The 16,172-nt window shown below is 46.0% G+C and overlaps 1 protein-coding gene and 1 long non-coding RNA gene across 3 annotated transcripts in view; both read left to right on the forward strand.

Annotated features, from left to right (window-relative positions):
* Positions 1-6,933, forward strand: part of LOC308596635 — a 51,129-nt gene extending 44,196 nt beyond the window's left edge. Inside the window, exons 2-3 of the long non-coding RNA XR_014012589.1 lie at positions 24-810; positions 6,571-6,933. This is a non-coding gene — a long non-coding RNA (uncharacterized lncRNA). The remainder of the gene's footprint in view (positions 1-23; positions 811-6,570) is intronic.
* Positions 6,934-13,021: 6,088 nt separating this feature from the next.
* MET (MET proto-oncogene, receptor tyrosine kinase) overlaps positions 13,022-16,172 on the forward strand; it is a 106,349-nt gene continuing 103,198 nt past the window's right edge. The window contains exon 1 of one of the 2 annotated variants that reach the window (XM_081211416.1): positions 13,022-13,273. Coding sequence is in view for 1 of the 2 variants with exons in the window: in XM_081211414.1 (XP_081067540.1) it covers positions 14,521-14,526 (6 nt within the window). In the remaining variant the exon portion in view is untranslated. Of the gene's footprint in view, positions 13,274-14,505; positions 14,527-16,172 lie in introns of those variants that run through there. The other variant, XM_081211414.1, reaches the window with a different exon arrangement.

Consider the following 16,172-nt stretch of genomic DNA (forward strand, 5'->3'; position numbering starts at 1 on the left):
CCCTTTTTTTTTTTTTAGCTCAGGAAGAGCAAACAGAGTGGCAGTCACAGGTGTGCTTTCCATGGGGCCTGAAGCTCAAATCAAATAAATCCTGTTCCTGGTCTCCACAGCAGCCACAGAAGTGAGAAAAACTTGAGGGACTAGGCCTATAATGCGAAATGGAACTGGAGAAAGGCACATACATAATCAACCGTGCTGTCTCTGAGGCACATCCCCTCTTCTTCTCCTGGGGTGGCAAAACTGCAAATAAAGCAGCAACCTGTGAACAAAGAGAAATAAATGTGCATTTCTGATAAGCAAAAAATCTGCCTTGGGGAACCGCAAAGGCTTGCTGCTTGTTTGGGGAGCAGACTCATGCTCTTTCGAGGCAAAGAATTGCCTCTTTGTAGGTGAATTTATTCAGCCTGCATTTCACAGTGGACTGACCTGATCGGATGCTGCCAAACTTCCTTGAAGATTGGAAGACAACTCCTGGTCAGATTACGCGGGTCTCAAAATTTTGCAAGAAGTACACACAAAAATACGTAATTTTTACATATAAATACGTATACAAAATGCTTACTTTAAACATGGCTGCATTGAAAATCATTGAAAGGTGCCATGTGACATTTAAGAAGCGCATATTTCATAATAAAACGTGGCACCAAAATTTGTGCACGCTTTCAAGAACTTTGCATGAAACGGAATGACTCAGGCCTATGTTTCAGTGAGGGCCGTCCAAGACATTTTGGCAACCGAGGCAAACCACAAAATGGTGTCCCCACCACGACTAGGTCAGAAAGGGGAGAGAATATCTACATCAGGAACAAGGTAAGTGGAATCAAATCAACTTTTCCCAATGGCTGAATTGGGAATAAAAGGCATCGCAGAAGAAAGGGGCCTATGCTGAACCATGCCCAGCAGACCCCACAAGACAGACCCCACTGTTTCCTTCCTAGAGGTGAGAGGAGACCTATTTGTTGAGAGGCTGCTACAGAGGTGGCATTGTGGTGGGCTGCTGAGGAGGTAGCAGATCCAGCCTCTAAGGAGCTTGTGGTGACAATTGGTGATGCATTCCTTGGAGGCTGGGCCTCCTGCCCCTATGAATCCTGCTGCCAGAGGAGGTCACCTGGCCTTGCCTCATGGTTGGGCCAGAACTGGATTCTATACCAGTGAGACTTAAATGGACTGAGTTAAGCTGCACAGCCTATCCTTACTCCCCTCTGAACCACTAGTGTCACATTCCAATTGAAATAAAAAAAATAAGGTCTTCTATACTGTATATAATAAATGTTCATAAATATACCAACCAAGCACGTACATAGATATGTGGACCACATGTCTGGAGCAGCACAGGAAGACCGTCCTGGAGCCATTTTGACTCCCAAACTGACCAAATGTTTTCTCTGCAAGGAAGGAGGTGGTGAGGGAACCTTCCCATTGTCTCAAGAATTGGGTAATCACCATCTCAAAGGAATGGTCAGACTACCAGGAAAGGCAATCAGATAAGGCATTACCAGATAACCTGGCAGAGAGGAAAAACAACAACATTCAAATCTCTGTTGTAGACCGCCTTTTCTGTGATGTAGGTATGATGTTTGTGGAGGGTGGTCTTGGGTTACACCCTTTCTGTTATGTATGCATGATGTATGGAGGGGTGGTCTTGAGCTCCAGGAAAGGCAATTCAAAATGTCTATATAAGGGCAGGCACCTTTGTTGTGGGTCCTCCTCCTTTCTTCTGCGTGTGAGGGAAACACCCTGTTGCAAAAGTTCAGTAAAGATCAGGCTTACTAGCTGCCTTGCTTCTCAATATTCTCTGGTTGGCCTCTGTTATTTTCTTCTACCGATGGAGAACCTACAAAGGACTCTATAAGGGCTCTTGTGTCCCCCCATAAGGGAATAAGGGCAGATTTTGTTTACTACACAATACTTGGAAGTGATGTATTATTTTCCCTTCTAAATTATAAAACATTGCAGGTCTCCGTAGCTCCCACCCAAAGCACTCTGCACAGAGTAACTGTGGCTGCTCCCTCCTAGGGCTTTTAAAAAGCCAAAATCCTGCTGATTGACTGTTTGGCAGAGAAAAGGTAAGCAGGAGCAGGGAAGGAATCCAGTGCTGCCGTCTCCTCCCAAATGGATGATAAGTGGGGAGTTTTAAAAGAGCAATTTATGTCCAGCCTCAGCTACTGAGTCAAGAGGGAAAATGTGCTGTTTCCACCAGCTAAGGATACACCCAGAGAAGTTTCTGATAGTCTGTTACTAGATTGGGATGCGGGTGTTTGTAACCACTGGCAGAAAGTGGTCAGATTCATCTGGCCGTAGGCATTCCTTACGGCTAGTTGCCCTTAGCTACAGATTCCTTCTTGGGGCTTCAGTGTGAACATGGAATTTTATTATGGACTTTTAAAATATTTATATAGCAGCACAGTGCTGAACAAAAAAAAAAAAATCCCCTCTCCATCTCTGTTTTCACTTCCCCATTCAGTTTAATGGCGAGGGTGAGCAGATTATTAGAAATGAATTAAAATACATAGGCCCCTATAGAAGCAGCATTTTATGTCTATTTTTGTGGTAGTAGTAATAATAATAATAATAATAATAATAATAATAATAATAATAATAATAATTTATTTGTACCCCGCCCATCTGGCTGGGCCTCCCCAGCCACTCTGGGCGGCTTCCATAAAAACCAAAAATACAATAAAATATCACACGTTAAAAACTTCCCTGAACAGGGCTGCCTTAAGATGTCTCCTGAATGTCAGGTAGTTGTTTATCGCTTTGACATCTGCTGGAAGGGCGTTCCACAGGGCGGGCGCCACTACCGAGAAGGCCCTCTGCCTGGTTCCCTGTAGCTTTGCTTCTCGCAATGAGGGAACCGCCAGAAGGCCCTCGGCGCTGGACCTCAGCGTCCGGGCAGAATGATGGGGGTGGAGACGCTCCTTCAGGTATACTGGACCGAGGCCGTTTAGGGATTTAAAGGTCAGCACCAACACTTTGAATTGTGCTCGGAAACGTACTGGGAGCCAATGCAGGTCTTTCAAGACCGGTGTTATATGGTCTCGGCGGCCGCTCCCAGTCACCAGTCTAGCTGCCGCATTCTGGATTAGTTGTAGTTTCCGAATCACCTTCAAAGGTAGCCCCACGTAGAGTGCATTGCAGTAGTCCAAGCGGGAGATAACCAGAGCATGCACCACTCTGGCGAGACAGTCCGCAGGCAGATAGGGTCTCAGCCTACGTACCAGATGGAGCTGGTAAACAGCTGCCCTGGACACAGATTTGACCTGTGCCTCCATGGACAGCTATGAGTCCAAAATGACTCCCAGGCTGCGCACCTGGTCCTTCAGGGGAACAGTTACCCCATTCAGGACCAGGGAATCCTCCACACCTGCCCGCCTCCTGTCCCCCAAAAACAGTACTTCTGTCTTGTCAGGAGTCAACCTCAATCTGTTAGCCGCCATCCATCCTCCAACCGCCTCCAGACACTCACACAGGACCTTCACCGCCTTCACTGGTTCTGAACTGCATCTCACTGTTGTCGGGTTTTCCCCCCTTGGTTTTAAATGTTTTTTTCCTACATCCTTGAAATATTGGCTATGTTTGCAAAGCAGCCTAAATTTATTTGAATGCATAAGTGAAAAATGCAGGTCACAATTGTTAATGGTTGATATATGTACTTCTGTCCTGTACGTTCAGAAATGACAGTAAAGTATTTTTGTTTTAAAAATAAAGCAAATTAAAATATAATTAATTAACTATATGCTGGTGAGGACAGAGACTTTTAATATTGCAAATCCAAGTATATCAGGACAAGTACAGTTAAAGAGACTGCAATTTGCTTTAACACTGTCTCTTTTGTATTTATCCTTAAAAAAAACAACTCTCCTAAATAGTGCTTCTTCTTGGAAGCACTAACAGAATGTGAATATTTATTAACAGACATTCCAAACTAAGCAAATATGCAGAATATAAATGCTGACCTAAGTAATTCATATGGTCATATTAGTTACTTATCTTCCAAGTAGGTTAGATGTCTCTGGGATGGTAGGAAACTCAAAAAGATAAACATATTGCAAAAGCACTAATGATATCCAGCAGAGTTGGCTTTGCTTTATATTCCCTTTTTAAAAGCCTCCTAGTTCAAATATCTGCATGTGTAAAGTTTTTAGTTAAAACCTAACAAGATCAGAATAAACGTCATTTTCCATAGCAATATGGAATTTGAAGAATCTGAGGTAACTTGTAACCTCACTTCCCCTTTACCAACACAAATCATTCCAATAATACTGTTACAGGTTTAGTGGTTGAGTTGGATCGTGGGTCCCAACCAAACCTGTTATTTTATAACTGTAAGATTGTAGTTGGTAGTAGAAGAGACTGTTGAAGAGATGAGACTAGTTTCTTTGTTAAGTTAATGGCCTGTAAGCACCCTATTTATATGTCTAAAGAGCTGGTAAAAGCATGTGTGTTGTCAGTAGAGACACCTGATGGGAAGGGGTAAGCCACTTGGCTGGATGGTATGTCATCCTAGGGGTCAATATGCCAGGGAGCTAGCTTTTATTTTAGTCTGGGCTGAAGCTGGGAGCTGGAAAAGAGTCACAGACGCTTGTCTTGCTCCATGCTGAATCCAAAGCTATGGCCTTGAGCAGCCTTCCTGGAGACCTAATGAGGATGCAACATCTGCTGAAGTGTTAATGCTGTGAATCATTCCATCTTATACAGTCATACATTGTGTTACGTTCCGCTCTTGTTACGGACTTTCAGCGTTAAGAGTGGCGGACTCGTAATCTGGTGAACCAGGTTCGCGTCTCCGCTCCTCCACATGCAGCTGCTGGGTGACCTTGGGCCAGTCACACTTCTCTGAAATCTCTCAGCCCCACTCACCTCACAGAGTGTTTGTTGTGGGGGAGGAAGGGAAAGGAGAATGTTAGCCACTTTGAGACTCCTTCAGGTAGTGATAAAGCGGGATATCAAATCCAAATCCAAACCCCGGAAGTGTTTACTTCTGGGTTCGCCGGCTGCACATGCGCAGAAGCAATCTGCACACTTTGCACATGCGCAGAAGCAATCACGCCCTGCACATGCACAGAAGAGGCACTCTAGTTACAGACTTTTCGGGGTGCAAGCAGCACCCTGAAACGGATTAAGTCCGCAACTAGAGGTACCACTGTACTCAGGTTGTATGCATAAGTAAATAAAAACATATCTTAAGAACACCACAGTCTCCAGTGACCTTCATTCTAAGGAAAGAGAACCCTAAGTAAGTGCTGGTACCCCTGAAGTCTCTTGCTACTCAGAGCCTGGCATGCATGCAATGATATATATTGTTATGAACTGGGGGGGGGGGGGCAGTAGGCAGTGCCGAAACCCATCTAACTCCTGGATCCAGCATATGTTACAATATAAGCCAGGCTAGTTTCCTGGTGAGGTGCTAGCCTAGGTAATGGACCACTATGGGAACAAAGGAAGTGGATCAGTGTGAGACAGCAAACAGGTGGAACCCCTTCCTTCAACTGGCTGGTGGTTAGAAAGGCAAAAGAACAGGGTTGAAAGTTGAGTGATGTGAGCTAGAAGCTAGAACAAAAACTGCAGACTGGGCAACGTGAGAGATGCAGAGTGATACAGATTTCTGTGTGAATCCAAGGCTGCAGCTAAGGGGGAAGCAAAGTGGGTGTTAGTGTTGTGAACCTCTCCACCATAGGCTCAGATTGCATATACGTGTAAATAAGCCATATATCATAGAGACACCACTGTCTCTGCTGCACCTCATTCTAAAGGAAACACAAATCCTGGGCAAAGTGGCTGAACCCCTGAATCCTGCACCATTTTTGGAGATTGTGGTGGTGTGCAACGATATCCTCTTACTTGTGTGCACTGCAATCCTACGAATCCTTTTTGAGAAGCAAGTCCTGTTGAGTTCAGTAAGACTTACTGTTTAGCAAATGTGTATTGGATTGTCGCCTATAGGAACCGCAATGACTCATGGCGCAACAGGTGCTGGACTGCGCCATTTCAGACTGCAGGTGGTGAGGGTCACATATCTGAATGCTCCTCCTGCTATATAAAGGGTGTAAGGCCAAACTTTCTTACTTGTTCCATTATGGCAAGAACCTAAGCAAACACTCTGGATTGATGGGGACATACACAGAAAGGTGACAGGAGGGTGATGAAGGGCTCTTTGTGGAGACAGGGTAGAAAGGATCTCTCCTTGTGGGAGGCTGGGGGAAGAAACAGAAGTTCCCAGGTGAGAGCTGGAAAGGTCTACTTTCATGTATATGGATAAAGGACATGATACAACTCTGATAGAGAGTTTTTATATCTATTTTTCTATTTCTTTTTCTCTCACTCAGCTTTTTATTTCTTGCCTTTTATTCTCTCTTATTTTCGCTCCTCTTTATCTCTTTCTTTTTTAGATTAGATTGGTTTTTATTGTATCTTAAGTTGAAAACTTTCGATAAAAATATTTGGAAGGGAAGCAAACACTCTCACATACTGTTGCTGAGGATTTTTCTTTTCTCAAATAATAGATTTTTATTATTATTAAGGAACATAATAGGATACATCTTCTCCATCTGTTTCCTTCCCACCCAGACTTGCGCTGAAGACATTGCCAACCCAATCTTGCAATGACGGTCAGAAGAGAAACGTATTTAAGAGAGATGGACTAAGAACTGGAAGCCCATTTGAGACTGTCAGATGCCTTTTGACATACGTCAGTCAGCGAGTGAAGCTGTTACAGCACTGAGTGGTTTTTTGGGTTTTTTTACAAAATAGATGTTATAGCTACCACAACCCTTAAAAACTTGTGTTTGTTTGTTTGTTTGTTTGTTTGTTTGTTTGTTTGTTTGTTTTGGAAATCAAGCAATTTACAGTCAAATCCATCTCTGATTTTTTTCTAGCTTAATTTCACTTGCCTCATTCTGTGGTCCAGATAAACAATATTTCATATGCCAATTTTGCAGTGTTTGTGTTTTGTTTGTTAGCCTGGCTTTCGGGATTTGTTAGAATGTAGCTTGAGATGGGATTTCCAAGGAGCAGCTGAAAACTGCAATGTCATAATTGCAGGAGGAGCTGAGAATTTGAAAGAGGAGCTGAAAATTGCAATGTCATCAATGCAGACAAATAGCATCAACCATCCCCTTTCTTAAATCATGAACTAACCCTTGCAAGGTACATGATCAAAAATAAAACAGAATAAAACCTGACCAACAAACCCTGATGACTGTCCAAAGTATGTTTACTTCACTCTGTCATTTCATTTCCATCTAGAGTTGTTTACAAATACTCCTTGGGCAGGATGAAAAGTTGGCGACATTAATAATGCTCCGATGCCAGCAATTTTGTCACATTTAATTGCAATTTTATCTCTCACTTTCCTGGTACTAATCCTTGCATAGTTCCCATATATGTTGACATGTTCTTCCTAGAACTAGAAATTTGAGATGGTTTTGGGGGGGAGGGGATGGGGGCTTAATAAAATCTGAAGTACTACAGCTACACTCATAAACACTTCAATAACATTCATTCACTGATCCACAAATGGCATGGAATATCTGTTCTGTGCCTGCCTGCACAAGCCTTTCCACTTCTCCCTTACTTGTAATAAACCCCAGTGCAGGTACTTTCAAAGGTTATTGTGAAACCCAGGGATTCCATAGAATTAAGGAACAAAGTTGTGTTGACTTGGAATGCTGGGAAGTGGAAACAGGTGGATTTGAGGTTTACACTGTGGGATGAGTGTTTTCTCACGCGTGGTACACCCATAAAAGGAGTGTCTGTGCCACACTGTTTTTCACTCAGTGCTATTTTTCTTGAAAAAGAGGTGCCAGAACTCGCCACGAACGCCTCCCTTGTTCTCTTATAATGGAAATGGTGCTCACCTTAGAGCTGCCAAAACAGAGTTTTGGTGAATTCCAGCTGAAAAGAAAGCCCTGCATCACAATAAATCTGTTGGGGTGTTTTCAGACCAAAGGGAGAGTTAATTTGAGATATCACATAAATTTTAGTTTACTTGGGGGGCTGTACAATAATTTCAGGTAGTTTAAAAAAAATTATCTGGAGGAAATCTGAACCTTGCCTGGTGCTACCAATCAGAGAAGCCCATATGGGGAATTTTCTTGAGGCTAAGACATGCACTGACACCATGAAGTCTTATTCTTCCACCATTACAGTGGTATCTCGGGTTACATACACTTCAGGTTACATACGCTTCAGGTTACAGGCTCCGCGAACCCAGAAATATTACCTCGGGTTAAGAACTTTGCTTCAGGATGAGAACAGAAATCGTGCAGCAGCGGTGCAGCGGCAGCAGGAGGCCCCATTAGCTAAAGTGGTGCTTCAGGTTAAGAACAGTTTCAGGTTAAGAACAGACCTCCGGAACAAATTAAGTTCTTAACCTGAGGTACCACTGTATTGTAAACCCAGTATATCTGGATAATAGAGCTTAGCTGAATGTCTGCCCCTTTAAAGGCACACCCAACCTTTTAGGTTGGAAGAAGCCCAAGGGTGTCTCAGTAAGCAGAGGCAATAGGAAAAAGAACAAGTGGGATTACTAGTTCATAATAAACATAGTTTATGTATGTGTATTGATGCTTCTTTCCTGGAGTGACAATTAACACAAACCATTTTTTCAGACCAATTCCTAGCTGAAAGCAGGATCATGTAGATTAGTTGATTGTGGGAGTAATTTAAATCCAAGAAGCTCAATTACACTTTTTCCACTGTTGACCTTTAATTACTTAATTAAGAGTAGTTCTTCTGTCTTCAGAGAGGGAAATATTTGCCATAATCACATTTTCCTTAGATGGCTCCTGCTGTTGTTAATACACAAAACAAACATAGGAGGAAAAAACATGTTATGGTAATATTTGTATCCAATGTTCCTAATAAACACTGTGCAGGTTACCTGGACTCTGCCCCTTGCAGCCATATAAAATAAGAATAATCCTTTGTTGCAAAAAAAAAGTGAATTGTAGCATTAATGAGACCTTGGAGGTTTCTTTGTTGCCAATGTCCTTCTGTTTCTTTGCTGCTGCAGCTTCCTATTTTACCTGTACTTTGCCAGAAGACCCCAGGACAGTTTTTAAAATAGACACAGAGAACATTGTTACTAAAAATCACAGTGCTCAAGATAAAAGATCTCATACAACATAAAGCCCTAATCCTTCACTTAAACATGCATGGGTAACCTCTGGCTTCCTCCTCCATACCATCCGACTGAGATAATACAATAGATATCTGAGAAAATTCAATCTGTGTACTTTCTGCCGAGACTGTCAAAGGTGAACATCTCTCCCAAGAGGCCCAGACTTAAATCACCTCATAAACATCATCAAATAGCCATCTATTTGTGGGTATACGGCTCCCAAGAGAAACGGAGTACTTAGATATTAAAACACGTGGGCTGCTCGGCTTGCGACACTCTGTTGAGCTACGTTTCGCCTCGGGATACTGGCTCAAGTGTACCAGTGGTAAAAAAATGAAACCCTTGAGATTTGCAATGACAGCCATTTGATAATTGCATCCTTGCCAAGAAATGAGAGGGGTTGGTACAATATTGCGTGGGATGGCTTTTAAATTTAAGCTGATGTGGAAGGCTTCACTTCCACAGAGAGAAATGTGAAGATGGCCAAAATGAGGGGATGGCAGCATCGCTTCTCAAGCGGTGCTGATATCAATCCAGCCGAAGTTCCCCTCACCCATCCACACCTATTCTAACCTGTCCTGCCCCCCCCCGATCCCCCACCATCCTTATCCATAGAAATCTGTAGGAATAGCAAATGACTAACGCATTATGTGTCAGTGTAAGAATGAGTAACAGCAGCTTGCCTCATATTTGATACCTCTATAGCAGAAAAGATTAACCTTATCTACTGTCTTGCTTCCCCATTTCCCTGAGTGGTGAGAAGTTTCAAGAACAGCACTACTTGGGTTTGGCTTGTTTGGGGATAACATTTTGCAATATTTTCAAACAAATATTATGCAAAGCACAGCATAGGCAGAACTGGAGGAAAGCAGTGTGCAACACCTACTAGGCAGCAAATCCATTGTTTCACAACAGATCCTACACTGGCACTGCATACAAATGTGTTTGCAGTCTTTAGATCACTTTTGCTCATAGCTCTCTTGCTCTCTGTGTGTGTTTGTCTGTGTTTCTGTGTGTGTTTCGGCTGCCATGTCACGAGCACTGTATTAAAGATACTTGTAAACGGCTATGAAAGCTGCCAAGAGGATTCCCTGATCATCACATTTGGGGGTTAAATTTTATGTACGAAAGCTAGTTCCCAGGCTATTTATTAACAACTGCATTTTGGAAGCAAATGTATTTGGGAAGGCAGAAAGTACAGGGAGGGGGTCCCCCTGTTCCCACAAGACCTTGAGCCAGGCAGTTTACTTTTGGAAACAGTAAAGCATACCAAATTAATATAAACCTATTAATGTCAATATAAAGACCTGTGATGGTTACAATGTGGTAACTGAAACTCAGTGGGACTTCCTTGTTTGCAGTACATCTGCCAGTGCTTGCTTAAACAGGTTTTATGTGTGGAATGTGGATTTCAGGGACAATGCGTACAGAAGCAGTGGGTCTATATTAAAAATTAATCTAGAACATTAATAACTTTTGAGATCATATCATGATTTTTCTTTTGCAGGACAAATATTTTATGGAGCTTTGGGACTGAGTTTGACATTACAATCCTCTGCACATTTCTTCAGAAGAAAGTGCTCAATGTGGTAATTGCAAATTCACACACAACTGGTAATCAAGACTAGCTGCACATAGCAGTCCTATTATTCCAACCTTATTCCTCGGTTTCTCATCTCTCACCAGAAGAGGAAAATAGCACCCCTTCATTCTAGCCTAGATCATAGAATCATAGAATTGAGTCATCTAGTCCAACCCCCCACAAGGCAAGAATCTTTTTGCCCAATGTGGGGCTCAAACACACAGCCCTGAGATTAAAAGTCTCATGCTCTACCCACTGAGCTATTGCATGGTTTCCTTCACAATTTTCTGCCGGTGTAGTTATTCACTCTACTGTTCCCCTCCTGAGAACTGAGGCTGAAAGAATGGGAGTTGCTTAAAGTTGGGACTATGAGTCTATGGCACAAGACCCTTCATGAATCTGCAGTGCTGTGTGCTGTTAATTCCATTTACAGATAGGGAATTTGTGGCGACAGAATAGAACTTTAGCAGGGACAGGCAGCGAATCCATGACAGAAAATAGTTTAATGCATCAGGACATCCAAAGGGGCAAGCAGTTCTAAAATGGAAGAGTCAACCTCAGAAATGATTGGTATATACACACTGTGCTACCAAGGTACACATTGTTCCATAACTGGCTGCTTCCCAACCTGTTGCTCTTGAGCTCAATAAATGCTGGAAGAAAATTAGCTGTGACAATGGTTTTGTTTCTGGTGGGGAGGTTAGACCAAGTGGAGCAGAAGTAGATTTAGGAGAGGGCGGCCTGACCTGGGCGCCGAGCCATAAGGGTGCTTCAGCGGGCACTGCAACAGTGACGATCAACGGAGGGTTGGGGGTGCTGGAAATTGCCATTGCACAGAGCACCACTGAAATTTTAAAGCCCAAAGTCTGCCACTGGGTGGAGAAGGGAGGAGCCGTAGTTTTACATGCGAAGAGAGTAGAGGGAAGTGTTATGTACGGAAGTTCTCACCCTGGGCCAGCAGGGGGATACTGTAGATAGTTTTCACTCAGGTCCACATATGCAAATAAGGGATTTAAAGTGACGTTCAGTGATTGGATAGTTACAGAAAGTGGTTACTGTTGCGTTGTAGTGGAGCTCTATATAAGCAGGCTGGCTGAACCCTTCAGTTCAGTTCTGGCCTGTGAATACACAAGAGCTGTTTGAAGAATCGCTGTGTTGTCTGATATGTTCACCCACAACTTAACAGGAAGGAGATTGGCTTTGGTACTGTGCAACTTCCCCCACTTCGTCTTTGGCGATCACTTGTAGCTGAGTAAGATTGTCTTCCATAAATACGGTTTTAACAGTGAGTCTGTAAGTGACTGTGGAGGCCAATTCTGGGTCTGCAGGCCCTTCCACACTCCATCCACGGCTGCCTGTAGCATTTTTAAGTCATAGGAACTAATGGCAACCAGTGATCCCGAGGTAGCCACTGCTTTTCCAGATGTGCACACGCAGCCAAAGTTGTGTGCCGGGTTGAAGAGAAAAAAGACAAGGCCCCTTCACTTTGAGTAGAAAAGAGTGTTTCAGTAACTGCAGTTTGCCTTCTGCACAACTATTCCAAGAGAAGGAACTCTGGCTTCTTCCTTTCATGTGGCTACTCTAAACCCCAAGGCCACATGCCATTCTGAACTGAGCATAGGAGCCAACTCCGAGGGGCCGTGGTTCCTCCCCCATTAAACATTTGAGGGGGCAGCCCCCAAAGTTAATGGCATTGCCACTCATATGGTGCGGGTGCCTCCCTGTCATGTGATCAGTGATGCAGGGTGGGGCTTATTTGCCCCCCTCCAAAATATGTTATTCAGGTTGGCACCCCTGTTGAGCAGCGAGGGTTTTGTCACTTATTGCTTTAATACGTGAAATGCACACAGCGAGCCCCAGACAATGAAAGGCTTGTTAACAATTGAAGCGCTTCTCCGCGCGCTGACGGGAGCTCCTGGGAAACTGCTTTCGTCCTTCCCCTCGGCGGGCCCTGGAAGCCCCGCGTTTCCTCCCGAAGCCCTCCTTCCTCTCCTGGCTTGAGAAGGAAAGGCTCGGGGAGGAAACCACCTGAGGCCTGGCTGGTGTGCTTGGGGGGGCTGAGGTGAAGGAGCGGGGCGGAATTGGCGGGAACGGGCCCTGAGGCGCGTCGAGCTGCTCTGCCTCTCCGCGCGCCAAGAGAAAGAACTCGCCACACGTTGTAGCGTAGTCGCTACTGAGCCAGCGAGGCGCGCTTTGCCTTTCTGTGGCAGCGAGCGCCCGCCCCGCTCCGGCTCCACTGGTGAGTCAGCGGCAGGTCAGGAGTATCGCGCGGGAAGGGAGGGGCGCGAGAGGCAGTGGCGGCGCGGATTTGCCGCTGGGAGCCGCCACCAGAGCGAGCGAGCGAGCGAGAGGGAGGCTCGGGCGAGCCCCGTCGGCGAGCGCCAGAGGTTGACTTTGAGGCAGCGCCGGCGGCGTCGCCGCCCTCTCATTTCCCTCCAGGTGGCTCAGGGAAGAGAAAGGAAAAGGGACGCTTGGCGGGGCGGCTCCTGGTGCGCTCGGTGGGACCGTCGGTGGCGGCATCCAGATGTGAGGCAACAGCTGCGCCCTCCCCGCCTTCCGCGAGCAAGGTACGGCCAAAACTACAGGAGAGCCCCGCAGGTTGCAGCGGGGAAGGGGGGGAGAACGGCGGCTGCGTCGGAGCGGGGACCCTTGCTTCGGAGCGTGGCACAGCCCGACCCCGGACGCCTTTTCTTCAGGACCAGGTCCCGCTCCGTCGTGAGCGTTGTGTTTTGAGCGCGCTTCGGGCAGCAGGTCCGATCCTGTCTCGCTCCAATCGGGGATTGATTTCGGACCAGGGAGTTATTGATATGGTTCGGTCTGGGCGCCTGGGAAAGTCCTGAGAGGTTGGCGCAGATGCGGACGGCCTTTCCTTGCCCCCACCCCCGCCATGAATCTGGATCCTAGGAGCCAACTCCTAGGGGTCGAGGTCTCTTTCCCCACCTAAAATATTTGAGGGGGCGCCTCCCCCCAAAGTTGATAGGCATTGCCATTCCAATGATGTGCGTGCACTGTATCATGTGATCGATTATGTGGGGCGGGGCTCACCTCCCCCCCTCAATATTTTATTCAAGTTGGCACCCCTGATCCGGACTGAAGAGTCTTCCAGCCTCGCTCCTCTCCGCCGCAAAGGATGTGACATTTCAGGGGGGAGGCTTGCTTGGCGCCTCGTTTTGCAGCTCAGCCCCACGGATCTCTTACTCGGGAGGAAATCCCGTTTAACTTTATCACGAGGCTGATTCTCAGGTGAGTAAAAGAGGGTATATATAGGATCAGCCTGGGAGGCATTCCAGCGGATTCGAATTGTGACGGCGGCGCGATTTAAGGCGATTGCACTTCCTCGTAGCGATCGCTGATCCGGAGTAAGCGGCTGGCGAGTGGCTGCTTGATAATAATCGTCGAGGAAATGAGTAGCTGGAATGTTTCTTTGGCTGCCGCTGCTCTTGGAGATCAGCCTGGACTTGGCAGGGCTCAGCCCCCCAGACCTGCGCGCGGTGCCAGAGCTCGTTCCGAGAGCATGTGCAGTGAAAGAGATGAGAAGGCTTTGAAGCATGTGCAAGGTGCTTTGCCTCTTCGCCGAGGAAGCGCAGCCAGCAGGAGTGCCAACTTGAATTTTAAAAAAATCGAGGGGGGAGGGGAAGCCCCGCCCCACATTATCGATCACATGGTGCAGAGCACACACACTATTTAAATACCAATGCCTATCAGCTTTGGGGGGCCCGCCCCCCACAAATATCTTATGGGTAGGGGGGCAAAGGTGGTGACTCCTCTGGCAGCCAGCTCGGGTGCATTTGAGATGGTCAGAAGGCCACGTGATATGCAGGTAGGGGTTTTCCTCCCCAGAATGACCCGGTATGCACCCGTGGGACTTGCATTTGCCTCCTCGCAAGGGATTCATGGTTTAGCCCCCTACGCGTATGGGATTTAGGGGGGAAGAGCTTCCAACAGGCACCTATTTCTTAAAATCGATGCTATCCCTGTTGCTTGGATCTTGGGCTTCGCTCAGGATGGCCTGAGATCTATTCGGGTCTGGTGCGGTGATTTGATTCCTAGTTGGGCTGGAGCGCAAGGGAATCTGCGCTTTCTAGAGAGAGAGTGGGTGGGTGGGAAGAATTGCTGAGCTCACTGGAAGGAGCCGAGAGTAAGCCAAGACCTTTCCTCGCTGCGAGGTGATTGAAAGGAGATCCTGGATGATTCAGGGGTGACTCGTTCCTTAAAGGGGGGGGGCAGAAAGAAGCGAAGTGCCTGGAGGAGGCAGCTTGCAACGCGGCTTGCTTACAAAGAAGTTTTTGAGCCACCCGCAATCTGACTCAGAGCAGAGGCGCTGGATAAGGAAGCGCAGGGAGAGTCCTCGAGGCAAGGTGAAGGAGAGGCTCGCTTCCCTGCACGCCTGTTCCGGCAGCCTTGCCCGGAGGGAGCGATTTCTTCAGCCTGACTACAGGTGGATAGTGCATCTGTTCACAGCCCGCCTAACTACCGAAGTTCCTCACTTCACCCTGAAATTGTAACTGGCTGTAGGCGGGCTGTCCTGCTGTGAATGTGGCCAGCGGTGGTGGTTGGTTGAGCCTGGTAGGGCAAGCCCAATAGCAAGTGGAGCCAGAATCAGTTGGTTGAGCAGGAGGCTGTTAATCTCCGGGTTGTGGGTTCGAGCCCCAAGTTGGGCAAAAAGATGCCTGCATTGCAAGGGGTTCGACCTTGTAGCCCCTTCAAAATCTTTGGGTCTAATCTTGTCCCCATCCTCCCTGTTGCTGACTTCTACAAGGGCAATTCTGTGGCTAAGGAGGAGGAAGTTTGTTGGGTGGTGCCAATTCCTGGACTGGTTGCAAGTAAGTAAGAAAGCAGGCAGGTGGGGGGCACCACCCATCGCTGGTGGTAGGTATAATGCCAGCAGTGGATTGGTTTGAAAACAAATAAATCACCCTTTCTTCGAAGGGCTTTATTCCTTTCCCCCACCCCACCCCCATTTTTGGTATTTGCACTGGGAGGCTTAATAGGAGCCAGTTTGACTGTTATAATTTTGAGGAAGCATGACCTGCCCATGGGACTCTGAATCAAAAAGTGCAGATAACAAAAAAATAAAAATAAAAAATCCTGTGGGTCTATTTTGGAATAGTATGTTGTCTGAGATGTGGCTTGCAGCCATCATTTTTGCATTTCCAAACTATCTTAATCAAAGTTTCTTTTTAAGTGATGACCCGAAATACTTATGCAAAGAAACTTGGGACACAGGCAATGGCGTGGCAAGAAATACTACATGAATGCATTCCATCCCGTTCTCTTGTGGACCCTATTCCATTCTTTTGAGGGTGGGCTTCTTGTTATAATACATGTTGCAATGTGTGCGTGCACACTTGCTTTTATGGTCCAAAAAGACAATATTAGCCAAGACTATGTCATTTACATCACATATTAAAGCATGCTACTGGAATTCATCATTGGGTTCCAGATGTTGTTGAAATGCAACTCTGA

This window comes from Podarcis bocagei (genome assembly GCF_964188305.1).
Source record: "Podarcis bocagei genome assembly, chromosome: 10".
NCBI lineage: Eukaryota > Metazoa > Chordata > Lepidosauria > Squamata > Lacertidae > Podarcis > Podarcis bocagei.